We start from the raw sequence: 13918 nt of genomic DNA, 5'->3' as shown, positions 1-13918 counted from the left end.
TTAAAAGACAAACTTCATTTTAGTGATTTTTACAAAAGTTTTAAAATCACTAGAATTAGTTGTTATATTTTTTAAATATGTTTTTCACCTACTTAAATTAAAGCAGACTAAAATAATATATAATTGCGAAAGGAAAACTATTTTCACATAAGACTGAATATTTTTTCAAAGTTTAAAAAGTATTGGAAATAGTGGCCGGTCATTTCGTCGCCTGTTGCTGAAAACTGGAACTAAATTGAATAGGTACTCTTTGTAAGACGTATTTTAATTTTTTGTATAAAAGTGTTTTTACGATTGTTTTGTAAAGTGTGAAACAATGATTAAATAAAAGAAACAAATATTCATAAAAAACAAAGCGTTTTAAATAGAATTTCCATCTTATACAGTGAAAACACACATTTTTCAACAACCAAAAAATGTAATATTCGATGCATTGTGAGCTTAAATAATCTTTAATTAATGTATGTAGTGACAAATTTTTGGCAGTTTATGCAGAGAATATAATTAATAAGAGATTGGAAGTGAAATACGAATTCTAACCTAAATTTTAGATCATCTTTTTAAATAGGAAATATTTCATGCATAAATTAATAAAAATTTACTTTGAGGTCATTTTTGCTTCAAAATAAGTTTATTTAAGTTTAATATCTATTGAAACACAATAAAACACAATAAAACACAATAATGTTTTTATTCAGAAAAATATTTTTATTGGTAATGTGTTTTTTCACTGTATAAGATGTAAAATCTATCCGAAAGCCTTTTATTATGATCAAGACTCACTTTTAGAATCCAATAAATACTTTAAACTTAGAAAAAAATCCTTTAAAACACTTTTATGTGTAAATTAAATTTCATCTTTGAAATCTAACCTATTCTTTCTAGTTCAAACTTTTTCACCAGGTGACGTATCGCAGTTTAACCATTCACAATGCTGTTTGAATTTTAGCAGGAAGGGGGAAATCCGCTTGGCTAGACACTTTTGTAGGAGTTTCCCAGTTCTTTTAAAACATTTTTTATTTGAAAAATGACGTATTCAATCGAATTTTCAAATGCACTCAAATGTACAGAATTTTATACAGTATATAGAAAACATATTATCTGAAATTCATCCAGCAACCTCATTCATTTTTTTAACTTTAATTTAATATAATTAAATGTCTAAAGTCTATTTTCTGTTTTTTATTGAGAAGAATGGTTAATGCAATGTCACTTTTTTCATTATCATATTTGTATTTTATTTTGTTTGAATTTAAAAATGGTTTTTATTATTTCACGTTCGCAAATACACGTAATTTTCAAAAGTTATAATCAAAATTAAATATTCAATTGCATGGCAACATTTATATCAGTAAAGATTGATTCATGGGTAAATAAATGTGTTTTGGTATTTTAATTATAATAAAGTACGAAAGTGCTCTGCAAACAACATTTTTTTTAAATTGTAATTTTCGAAAAAATTCTATGTAAAATATATCATTTGACTGAAATAAACTTAAAAAATATAATTTGGATATCCATGAATGCCATAGTTTTGTTTTCCATTTTTCCAAGAATCACAATTTTAATGGAATAATTTTTTTCTTTACAGAAGATGACGAGGGGGGAAACAGTGTTCAGGCGCATAATACAACTGATCATGTTGAAATTAAAATGGAAGCGGAGAACAGTGAAGAAGGTAATTGTGACTTACAAATTTGTCCTTGTTTTTAAAACGATGTTCGTACACCTTTAAAAATTATTCTTTTAATCATTCAAAATTTTTCTGTAGAAACCGAAATGGAAGTAGAAACAGAGGAAGAGGTGAATGAAGATGCCGAAGACGCATGCAACACCAGAATTTACTGGATCATCAACTGCAGCAGAGACACTTAATCGAAGAACAGGTTCTCAATGAGTTCCATCAGCAGCATTTCTTGTATCCAGAGTCGTTGAATCAGCATATACAAATTGGTGGTGCACAAACCGGTGGGAGAGAGAGCTTTTTTGATATTAAATGGGATAGGTCTCGCTTTTTTGAAAAATTGCTTACGACTGGTCGTGAAATTTCAATTCAGGTAGTGGAGCCTTCAGAGGCTGAAAATGTTATTGATTATGTAAAAAAAGCGTTTACCTCTATTTTTAAATACTTGATGGATTTCATCGGTAGTTCTGATGATTATGTTAGTATAAAAATTAACTAGGTCCTTTTTACTAAAGGAGCTGGTGGTTTGTTCTTTCGCCCAGCACGCGATTTAAGTTTCGATGTACTTTGGAATCTTATTTTTAAAATTATTCAAAGTAATGAAGAGTTCAAACTACATAATTCCTTTGTTATTACTTTGAATACAGTGAAAGGTATACGTGGTGCTGGTCGAAAGGCACTGACACACGAGGATATTAAAAAAGGTCAATTTTCAAAATCCAAAATAGTGATAATCTATGTCTTCCGCGTTCTATTGTGACTGCATGTATATACAAAGAGCGGGGTACAATTCGCAGCGGGTTGTTACATACACATTGGGAAAGAGTCAGGTTATATCACTTTAAAGTGAATAAGAATCACTTTAAGCCAATTTTATGTTTAAAAACAGCCGCTGGTAACCGAGAGTTTTGCATCCCATGCAATACGAGTTATGCCAATCCAGCCACTCATCGATGTACAAATAAATGTAGCTCGTGTTTGTCAATATCCCCTTGCAAATCTGTGGAAGAAATAGTAAAGGGTAATATACATGAAATTAAATGCAATTTATGTAATCGCTTTTTCCTCAATAGTAGCTGTCTACACAAGCATAATGTAAAATGTTCCTATTCCGATGGAATAAGCGTGTGTGTTGCTTTACAGATTTGTAAAACATGTTTGAGGGTGGTCAATGTTTATAAAACTAAAGACTATCAATTCGGGACATTTTACTGTAAAAATTGTAAATGCATACGTGATTATAACCACGAATGTTACATGGCCCCACTTAAGGACGGTCTCTCTAATTCCTCGAAGCGAATCAGATTTGTATTTTATGATTTAGAAACACGTCAAACGAAAACGCTTCCTGGGGATAATTCGGTACACATACATGAGCCGAATCTCTGTGTAGTTCAGAAAGTCTGCTCTGACTGTTTACTGAATGAAAATATGAATAATTCTTGTAAATATTGTGGTGTCAGACAATTAGTATTCAGAGGGGATGAACTTATAGAGAATTTTATAGAGCACGTAACACACGAGAGGAAACAGCTTAGTCAGACAATTTGCATTGCACACAATGCAAAAGGGTCTGACCTACAATTTATTCTTAGATACCTAGTAGAGGGTAAAGGTACCAGAATCCGTCCAAAAGTAATATTGAATGGTACTAAAATCATGCTCATGCAGGTCGGTGAATGTAAATTCGTAGATAGCTTGAACTACATGCCTAGGCCTTTGAGTGCTCTCCCCAAAGAATTTGGTCTCACTGGTGAGCATTCAAAGAAAGGCACATTCCCACATTTTTTCAATAGGCCAGATAATGATTTGTATGTAGGCCCTTTGCCACTATTTGAGGATTACTCTCCAGATACCATGAGTATCGAGGCTCGTAAAGAATTTTACGATGTGACAATACTTCGTCGCGCCTGTCTCGCATATAGAACAATTTTTTCAAAATGTGGTAATGTGTGTCCTTTTACTGAATCCACTACCATCGCTTCTGCTTGCTCAGGAATCTACCGAAAGAATTTCCTTCTCCCTGAAATCACAGGTATAATACCGAATGGTGGAGACAGACGAGCAAATAAAAAGTCTGTAAAAGCTATTGAATGGCTATTATGGGTAGGACGAGAAATTGGGGTGGAAACCCAACACGCGGCAAGATCTCGTGAATTACGTCTACCAGAGGGAGCGCTAGTTGACGGTTACTATATAGATGGTGATGAAAAGCGCCATGTTTTACAGTTTCATGGCTGCTTTTGGCATGGGTGTGTGGATTGTTACAAGTTAAATCGCGATGAGAAATTAAAATCTGGGGATACAATTGATATGTGTTATGAGAACACTCGCGCCACGAGTGAAAAAATTCGAAAAGCCGGTTACGTACTAACCGAAATATGGAAGTGTAAATATGATAAATTAAAAAAAATTCCCCCGGTATGAACGAGTATTTTTAAATCATCCCTTACTCCACCAGGATGCGTTAAATCCTCGTGAAGCGTTTTTCGGAGGACGTACAGGAAATATAGTGTGTTATTATAAAATTAAAAATAATGAAAAAATCGGATACATCGATGTTTGCTCTTTATATCCATTTATTTCGAGAATGGGGAAATTTGTTGTGGGTCACCCGAAAATTTATGTTGGCGTTGAGGATTGTAGAGGACTAGCTGGTCCAAATTACATGAATTTGCATCAGATTGACGGATTAATCCAATGCCGTGTACTTCCTCAAAGACATTTATTTCATCCCGTGCTACCTGTGCGAATGCATGGGAAACTCATGTTCCCACTTTGTCACACGTGTCGTGCATCCATGAGACAAACTGAATGCTCTCATGACGATACATTGCGTGAGCTGGAGGGAACCTGGGTTTTGGGTGAGTTGAAAAAAGCCATGGAGTTAAATTATAGAGTAACTCATATTTTATAGATATGGAAGTAACAGGTTATGCAATACGATACGAAAACACGTACAGGTGGGCTATTCGCGGGTTATATAAACACCTTTTTAAAAATTAAACAGGAGGCTAGTGGCTAGCCGAGCGAGTGCATTGACGAAGAGTCAAAGCAAGATTATCTTCGTGAGCATGATGAAATTGAGGGGATAGAGTTAGATCCTGAACAGATTTCAAAAAACCCTGGTTTACGTTCCGTTGCAAAACTTTGTCTCAACTCTTGTTGGGGTAAATTCGGACAAAAAGAGAATTTACCGCAAACGGAGGTTGTTGAGGAGTGTAAACAGTTGATGGAGTTGCTTACTAGTCCAGAGTTGGAACTCGATGACTTGTCCCTGTAAATGATGATGTTTTATATGCCTTTTGGGCCTATAGAGAGGATGCTAGGGTAGCGTCACCGTACACGAACGTAGTAATAGCCGCTTACACCACTGCTCAAGCTAGGCTAAAGCTGTTTGAGTACCTCTATCAACTAGATCGACGTGTGTTGTACTACGATACAGACTCATGCATTCACATATGTCATGAAAAGATATCAGAGTACAATCCCCCGATGGGTCGATTACTGGGGCAGATGACGGATGAGTTGGAAGTTTACGGTAAGGGGAGCTATATTGATACTTTTGTATCTGGTGACCCTAAATTTTACGCGTACAGCGTAACTAGGACGGAGAAAAAAACATGTAAATCGGTGAATAGTAAAAGAAGATTCCTCTATAATTACGAATATTTACCATATGGTTATATCGAAGAGGGTCAAAATAAATAAAATTCAGAGTAGTTTGACTTGATTAGTTTGTTTTTCTGTAGAAAATTACCTTTAAAACTATGTATAAAATCTCTCTCTCCTTCTCTCTCTCCACCTGCATGTGTAATGAGGAGATGGTTCATAACTTCGGCTTGAAGAACATGTATGTATATTTGAATAATCAGTTGTTAAAACATAAAACTGTATAATTAACACTTTTCATATTTCAGTTAACTGGGATGTGTATGGGCAACCTATTTGCCACGTAGCTGTTCGGCCTGTCGACACTATACGTCCTTTAGCAAGAGTTACATGCATTTTACCATGTCCTGCGGCAATACCAATTGCACAGGCTTTGATGGCACGGACACCGGCACCTGAAATTTAGCCAACACAGGGCCTATGGCAAATGGCCTGTCCGTATGAGGACAGACCACCTCTGGTTTTTTACTGAGGCTATTTTTGTATATAACTTCTGTAAATAGTGTAAAATAAATATTATTCTTTTATAAATTGTTTTTGATTTTTAAAAAATATCCAAGTATTTACATTTTTTTGGTCTTTAACCCCTAGAATCTGTAAATCACATTACATTTCTTTAATCAAAAACATCAATTGAAAAGTAGTTTCAACAGGAATAAAATAAAATATTTGTAATGAAAGTAGCAGCAGTAGCATTAGGAGTGAACTTTATTTAATATCAACATCAGAGATCAAACCAAAGGTAAGTATGTATTTTAAATTTTATTCAAAAAAACTCTCCCCGGAAGCGCGGGCGCGCTGGCTGCCGGGCGGGGACCGTGGACGCTGTGAATGAGCTTATAGCAGCGCTTCCCGCAACGCGACGGCTAGGGTTATAAGCTCATTCCTTGGCCACAGCAACCAGGCCTATTAGCTTATTCGCCTGGGTGCTCTGCGCGCCGGCAAAATATAAGCTTATCAATGTACATAATAATTTTATTTTACCATCGCACTTTACGGTTATCTTTAAGACAGTTAAAAAATCAGATAAAGGGGGATTACACTGTGTTATTTCTTTATTCTCTAACATGGATCCAAGGTGGAAACATCCATTTACGTCTACAATTTCTGGTCCAACGGGTTGTGGTAAAACGGTTTTTGTGAAAAAATTTCTTCAAAATATTAATTTAATGTGTGATGTATTTTCTCGCGTAATTTTATATTATTCAGAATGGCAGTCATCCTATAAAGAGTACGGGGAGGAAACTGAATTTCGTGAAGGTTTACCACAAGCATCAGACTATAACAATCATCCTCGAGCCAAAATTGTAATTATAGACGATCTTATGCGTGAATCGTCAAATCACACAGTCGTCGATCTTCTTACCAAGGGAAGTCATCACAAAAATTTGAGTGTGATCGTTATATCACAAAATATTTTCCACCAGGGACATGGTCAACGCGATATTTCTTTAAACGCTAATTATATTGTAGTATTTAAAAACCCACGGGACCGAAAGCAAATTCAACATCTCGCTAGACAGGTATACCCTGAAAATAAACTTTTTCTACAGGAAGCTTATTATGACGCAACCTCTAGCCCCATGGGTATCTCCTTATGGATTTAAAACAATCTACTCCTGAAAACTGTAGATTTAGAGCATCGGAAAGAAGAATGCTAAAAAGTTAACGCTCTCTATCATCTGGATACAGATCAGCGACGCTCTGTTTTTAAAAAAAGCTAACCCACAACTTTTTAAAAGTATCTGTGATTGTGCATTGAATATTTTACACGGGAAAGTTTCTCTAAAAAACCCGACAAGCAAAAATTAAAAAAACACAGACATGCATTGAGAAAACTAGTGTCACCTTGCGACTCGTGAAACAGTAAAAAACGCTTTATTGTACAAAAAGGAGAGGGATTTTTACCACTTTTACGAGCACCAGTCCTTGGCTCTCTCTTTTCCAACATGTTTTCATCTTCGTAATTATTTGTCATATTTACTCAAATGGAACACGCTAGGAAAATAGTACTTGTACAAAGTGATAGTGTCGAGCAAATTAAGCTCCAGTCGAACCCACAACAAGAACAATTATTCACCAATTTTGTTACCACAAAAACATCTGGTGATGCAATTTCCAAACTCGACAATGAGATGAGTAAAATTATATACTCTCCATTATACACTGATGAACATGAAAAGTGGAAATTATATCAGCAAGTTTTACAAAGATTTGGTCTTCAAAGGATGCTCTTGATGACAAATTAAACAGTGCTTAAAATGAAATGACAAGTCCGCATGAAGACGACGATGTTTTAACTCTTTCTATCTCAGATATTATTGCCTCTGTGCCGAAAACTTATAGGAAAAAAAGTGAATATTTGATTGAAAGATTACATGCACCAGAGGGTAAAAATAGAATAAAATAGGATAAACAGGGTGATGTATTTATCGACGGAGAACGTGTCGAGAAATCAAATATTTCAGATTTAGTGAACGATGCTATCAGGTATAGGAAATCAGTTGTGCCAGGAAGACGTCAGTTTGCAAAGTTTCTTCAAGGATTTAAGACAAAAAAGAAATTTTGGGCAATCTTGAGTACTGGAGATCAAAACCACATGCATCTCTAGCAAGGTTGTTAAACAACTCGCGTAAAAGTTCTACGCCCAAGAAATCTATAAAACTTAATGAAGAAGATGCAGACAAAACTATAGAATATCAGTCTCTCTTGAGTGATGATGAGAACTGGGAAAGTACCAACGACTCGGAAGCTGCAGATGACGATGATGGTACTATTAAATGTAATACAAAACGACGCACCTGGCTGAATTTTAATTTTTGAAAAATGAAACAATTAGAAGACATATATTATGCACCTTCGCATGAGGCTTCTTCCGCGGGTGTAGAAAAAATTGCCAAGTCTACACTTAGAAATATTTCACGTAATCAAGTAATTAACTGGTTAAAGAGTCAAGATGCATACAACCTCCATCGACCTATTAGACGTAAATTTGCTAGACAACATTACAGTGTGTGTGTAATATTCATGATGTTTGGGAAATTGACCTAGCAGACTTGAGATCTTTAAAAAGCTACAATGATGATTTGTCCGATCAACTGGTTGTCATTGACGTTTTGAGCAAGTGTTTCTGGGTTGAACCACTTCAAAGTAAAACTGCATCTGAGGTTAAAGAAGCATTTGAACGACATCTTCATAGAACCGGTGGTAGAATACCAGTCTACCTTCAGAGTGACAAAGGAAAGGAATTTATCGGTGAATTTTTTCAAAAATTCTTGTCAGATCTTGAAATACAATTTCGTGTTACACGAGATCCTAGTATAAAGGCTGCCATTGCTGAACGTTTCAGTCGTACGCTCAAGGAGCGTATGTGGCGGTACTTTACACACCGTAATACTCATCGATACATTGATGTTCTCCAACCAATGGTACATGCATACAATAAAGCTCATCATTCAAGCATACGTATGGCGCCATCTAAAGCAAATCTCCAAAATGCTGCTGTAGCTTGTGCACATATACAGCGACAATTTGTAAGAGAAGCCATCCGTAAAAACGCACCTAAATTCAGTGTGGATGATATTGTACGCGTCAGTCGTGCTAGAAACATCTTTGCAAAAGGATATAAAGTTGGCTGGACAAAGGAGCTGTTTGTTATTAAAGAAACAGTTTCTTGTAAATTGGATTAAGTACCCTGACAAATTCAACTCGTGGATATCAGCTACAGAGCTAAACACTCTACAATGAATGACGAGCACCAGTTTTATCTCATTTTACCAAGTGGTATTACTATAAAGTATTTTTCACAGAATACAATCACCCAATTTGTCACTCAACTTCCACATGAAATTAGACTTCATGGTCGCTGAGTGGTGGGACTCACAGAGATTCAGTTTCCACGATCATTTCTAAATGGGAGAGGTGAATCCAGTATGGAAAATAGTATCTCAATTGTACCAAAATCAATCGTAGAGAAAATAGGTCTCATTGAAAAATCTACAACTGAAAGTATTCGATTAAACGAGTCTGGTAGTGTCGATTTAGCCATATCGGAAAATTCTAACAAACCACGCGAGAATAATATCATTTCAGCTCATGAAGCTTTTAAACTGGAACTGTTTAAAGGAAAGTGGAAACGCCTCATTATATTATTCTTTCCACCGGGAGTTTACTCGCAAATGGATGACCTCATATATGCTATAAATAATACTCCCGAAATAAATAAGCATGTAGTTGTTAAACAAGAAAAGAGAAAGAATAATTATATAACGCTGGAGAAGATATGTAAAGATGATTGTAAGATTACGGGTCGTCACTTTCTTCTAATCAGTGAGAAGATATCTCATATTCTAGGTTTTACACCTTATACACTTTTACCTATCGATACATATATGGCACACCATCCACCAAGTTTATCAAATGGTCTACCAAGTAAACTTTTTGTGTATTGTGATCTGTGCGATCCACGTATCACTGGAAATGTAAAAACACCACTCTTACCAGTCGTACCGGTGGATACGAAAAATTATATTTTTGGTTCAACACAGGTGAAAAATTTTTCAACACCTCATTATATTCCTATTCTTAATACTTCATTCCGCACAATCGAAATAGATATAAGGGGCCATTTAGGAATTGCTGTACCATTCGAGCTTGGCATGTCAACCGTAACACTTCATTTCAAACGGATTGCATAAACATGAGCCAATACACAGATTACTATACATCTCAAGTCGGAGGTGGAGGCATTTCCAAAATGTACATTGGTTCTCCTTATCAGAGAGGACATGGTATAGGTAGTTTTCTCGGTGGCCTGTTTCGACGAGCTTTACCATTTCTCACACGTGGGGCAAGAGTTGTTGGAAAAGAAGCAATGCGCCATGGAATGAATGTTCTTGATACTTTAATCAGAAGCCTGTCTCGCCATCAAATAATGCATATGCATACAAAGCGTATATTGAATCCCTGCTCAACTATGGGCCAGCAGCGAAAAAAGTCATCTCACATCAGCATTATGGCTTGACGATACAGCAGGTAAAATGGATGACATCACAACGCAGAACCAGGGTCTCGTCGATCGACGACTTATACTGGGTGAAGAAGGAAAAATTGATCTGATTGGTTATTTGCACAGTGATGTTTTCAATCAGTATAAATTTCTCTTGAATGGTGTTGAACTTAGAGTTCGACTGGTGCGTTCTAAGGATGCTTTTTGTCTTATGGATCCAACTAATCGGGCTTATCTTCATATTCAAGAAGCATCTCTTCTTATTCGGCGTGCAAAAATCAGCCCTGGGATTCTGCTTGCACACGTAAAATCTCTTTCTCAATGTACGGCCAAGTTCCCACTTACCAGAGTAGAGGTTAAAACACTCACAATTCATTCTGGTGTTCAAAGTGAAACTCTCGATAATGTTATACTCGATCAACTACCGAAAAGGATCATCATTGGATATGTCAAAAATGATGCATTCAACGGTCATCGTAGTAAAAATCCCTTTAACTTTAGACACTTTAATATCAATCATTTCTCTCTACGCAGATGGTATGCAAATTCAGTTAAAGCCTTTGCAACCAGATTTCTCAAGAGGAAAGCTATGCATTGATACTTATCATACTCTGTTTCCCGGAACGGGGATTCATTTTATGAACGAGGAAAATAATATTGATCGTTTTGATTACGCAAATGAATACTGCCTGTTTGCATTTGATCTTACGCCTGATCTTTCTGCAACTTGTCAATCACACTGGAATCTCGTTAAACATGGCAGCCTTCGCATTAAGCATTGTGTAGAAGAAACACTACAACAAACTATTAATTGTATAGTCTACGCAGAATACGACAATGACTTGGAAATTGACGCGTCCAGGCAGGTTATAGTAGATTACAGCGGTTAAAACCTGCACAGACCTGCATAAACCTGTTTGGCAGAACCGGTTTCCAATATCAGTTGAACATGGAGGGCGAAAAATGACGAATGTGTACCCGAGTATATAAGATGCTCTGCTCAGTTGGTTGTAGTCTCTCGTAAAGGTATCTTCATCCTCACCTTTACTCTTGAATATAAAACAATGGACTATGTAATCGACATACAAGCCTTTCAAGGTATAGAAGACCAGTTTATACCACAGGAAGTGGCGGTTGTTGCTGTTGATCATAAATACATTGCCCATTAGATTGTTGGACCGCCATACCTCTTCTCTGAACTTCCTGCATGTTCAAAGTCACAAAACAACTGGCTAGCCTGTCGCTATCATGGAATTGAATGGTTCGATAGAGATATCCCACTGAAGTTTTTATATTCAAACCTTCAAGAAGTTGCCAAAACTGCATCACAGATTTACACACGTGGTCGGATTTCAAGGAGATAAAATTATTTTTCTTAAAATTCTGTGTAAAATTTAGAAGATTATATAAGTCAAGTTTTTTATATCTTGAATGCTTTTTTTAAATTTTAAGAAAAATGTAGTAAGTTGAAAATATTTTTTTGGAATTTATTTTGTTTTAAACGTATTAGAAATATTAAAAAAATTGAAAAAATTTCCCAAAATGTATAAAATATTCATTGATATCTTCCAAACTTCTAAATGTCCTAAATATCTATTAAAAAGACTCGAATTTTTCTCATATTTTTTTTAATCCAATAAAATAAAATCATTTAGAGTCCTCTAGGTTCTTGTTTGATACATCTCTTTTCATGCTATTTTAGGCTATAATCACAATTTTGAAGTTTTAAAGAGAAAAAGCCAAAAAGTTATTAACTTGACCTCATTCAAACGACTAATCATTTGACAAAAATGTTGTAAAATTTTCCTTTAAATGTGGCGTGGAAAGGAATTTTATTTAAAAATGTGTGGAATTTTCTGAACATAAAACTTCATGAATTTCTGAACTTTCTTATTTTTATTTTTCAAGTGTATTTCAATCTGCTTTACGTTTAGTGAAAAATCATATGCTGAAAAACGATAAGAAAAATATCTATTTCTTCAACTTCAACTATAATTTGAAAGGGGATTCTTCATAAGTCTTTTACTAACTAATGGATATATTTTTATAATTTTATTCCTGAAATATATTCCCTACGGTCAAACATGGTACACAAATATCGTAAAATTGGTAAAACAACAGCTATTTACAGGAATTTTTAAAATAATAATCAATCTGTATCATATTCAAATAAATTTTGGCAATATTTATAAAAGTATTATTATTTTTAATTAAAAAAATTAATGTATAGAGAGTACTGTTTTTATTTGAAATTTCCGGACGGCTCTTTGTACCATGTATGACCCTCAGCCAGAATCAAGGAATAATAATTAAAAATATGTTAATTAGTTATTAAAATATTACAAAGACTTACCTTTACCATTTTTTTCTCTTTTTATAATCATGAGATATTTCTTCATAAAATAAATTTTATTGGATTTATTTTGCAATTATTTACAATCAATTTTCAATCACAATTATTTTACAACTAAAATAAAATTTTAAAAGCTAAATTTTGTAATTTTGAGCTGAGTATTTTAAGGCATTAAAGATTTTGTAAAGATTACATATACAAGAAAATAAATATCAGTTTGTTTGAAAATTTATATGTAAATAATTATTATAAGATTCTTAAGAAAATTAAAAAAAAAAGATTTTTGAATATATCAAATGTATCAGAAAAGATGCTAGGAGATTTTAAAGACTTTTTATTTTTAATTCATAGAATTTTGAAAAATATTAGGAAAATTTATTATCTATTTAAAACGTTTTAAATTCTACAAGATATTGGTAACTCTCTTGAGTTCGAATCTCATCAAGTCTACCAAATACTTCCTGAATTCACTTGATTATTATATTTTTCTAATCTTGTCAGAACTTCCCATCTCGAATCTTTAAAAATTATTCAAATTTTTCCTATTTTTTTTAATCCTGAAAAATTAAAAAAATGCCTTTAAAGTTTTTCAGATGCTTTATGAATATTTGAAATCTTTTGCAATTTTTGCAAATCGTTTAAAAATAATATTTTTAAATTAATTGTTTGAAATAAAAAATTATGCTAATTATTCCTTTAAAAATCTTTACAAGTTTTGATTATTTTCGAATTATTTCAACATTTTTGAATATCTCTTAAATTTTCTCAAATTTGAAAGAATTATGTTCCTTAATTTTTCTAAAGTTAAGTGATATTGAAAAATTACGACATTTTGTTTCAAAATATTTTACGTACTTTTTAAACATTTTATGAATTAATAAAAAATGTTTTGTAATCTTTTTTCAATTTTCTGTTAGAATTCATTCCAAAACAATTATTTACATTTTTTTCCAAGGAGTTTCTTCCATTATCTTTCATTATCTGAAAGTCCTTCGTTTATTGACTTTTTAATATTATTTTTTCATTTTACATACATATCTATTATATCTTATCAAAATTTAATATAAAAATCTTAAATATTAAGTGTATTTAAATACTAAAATTGACTTCCGTTTCCGGTATGAAAGCGTAAAGTAGTGGGAATTGTGGATGCTGAGTTTTTCTGATATTGTGGTGAAATTTGAGGTGAGTGGATTGTGGA

At 33.9% G+C, this 13918-nt stretch overlaps 3 protein-coding genes across 3 annotated transcripts in view; all 3 read left to right on the top strand.

Annotated features, from left to right (window-relative positions):
- Positions 1-1875, top strand: part of LOC117175617 — a 7392-nt gene extending 5517 nt beyond the window's left edge. The window contains exons 3-4 of the mRNA XM_033365326.1: positions 1592-1678; positions 1772-1875. Of these exons, the coding sequence (XP_033221217.1) occupies positions 1592-1678; positions 1772-1875 (191 nt within the window). The remainder of the gene's footprint in view (positions 1-1591; positions 1679-1771) is intronic.
- Positions 1876-2941: 1066 nt separating this feature from the next.
- LOC117175616 lies at positions 2942-4111 on the top strand. Its single transcript, XM_033365325.1, has one exon. The coding sequence runs from the start codon at positions 2942-2944 to the stop codon at positions 4109-4111; it is 1170 nt and encodes a 389-aa protein (XP_033221216.1).
- A 6284-nt stretch (positions 4112-10395) lies between these two features.
- Positions 10396-11254, top strand: LOC117175615 (uncharacterized protein F54H12.2-like). Its single transcript, XM_033365324.1, has 2 exons — positions 10396-10843; positions 10899-11254. Exons 1-2 carry the CDS (start codon positions 10396-10398, stop codon positions 11252-11254), a joined length of 804 nt encoding a protein of 267 aa, XP_033221215.1.
- Positions 11255-13918: the final 2664 nt, after the last annotated feature.

The sequence above is a fragment of the Belonocnema kinseyi genome, chromosome 6 (assembly GCF_010883055.1).
Source record: "Belonocnema kinseyi isolate 2016_QV_RU_SX_M_011 chromosome 6, B_treatae_v1, whole genome shotgun sequence".
Taxonomy (NCBI): Eukaryota; Metazoa; Arthropoda; class Insecta; order Hymenoptera; family Cynipidae; genus Belonocnema; species Belonocnema kinseyi.
Note: the sequence above shows the minus strand (reverse complement) of the source record. Positions and strands in the feature narration are given on the sequence as shown.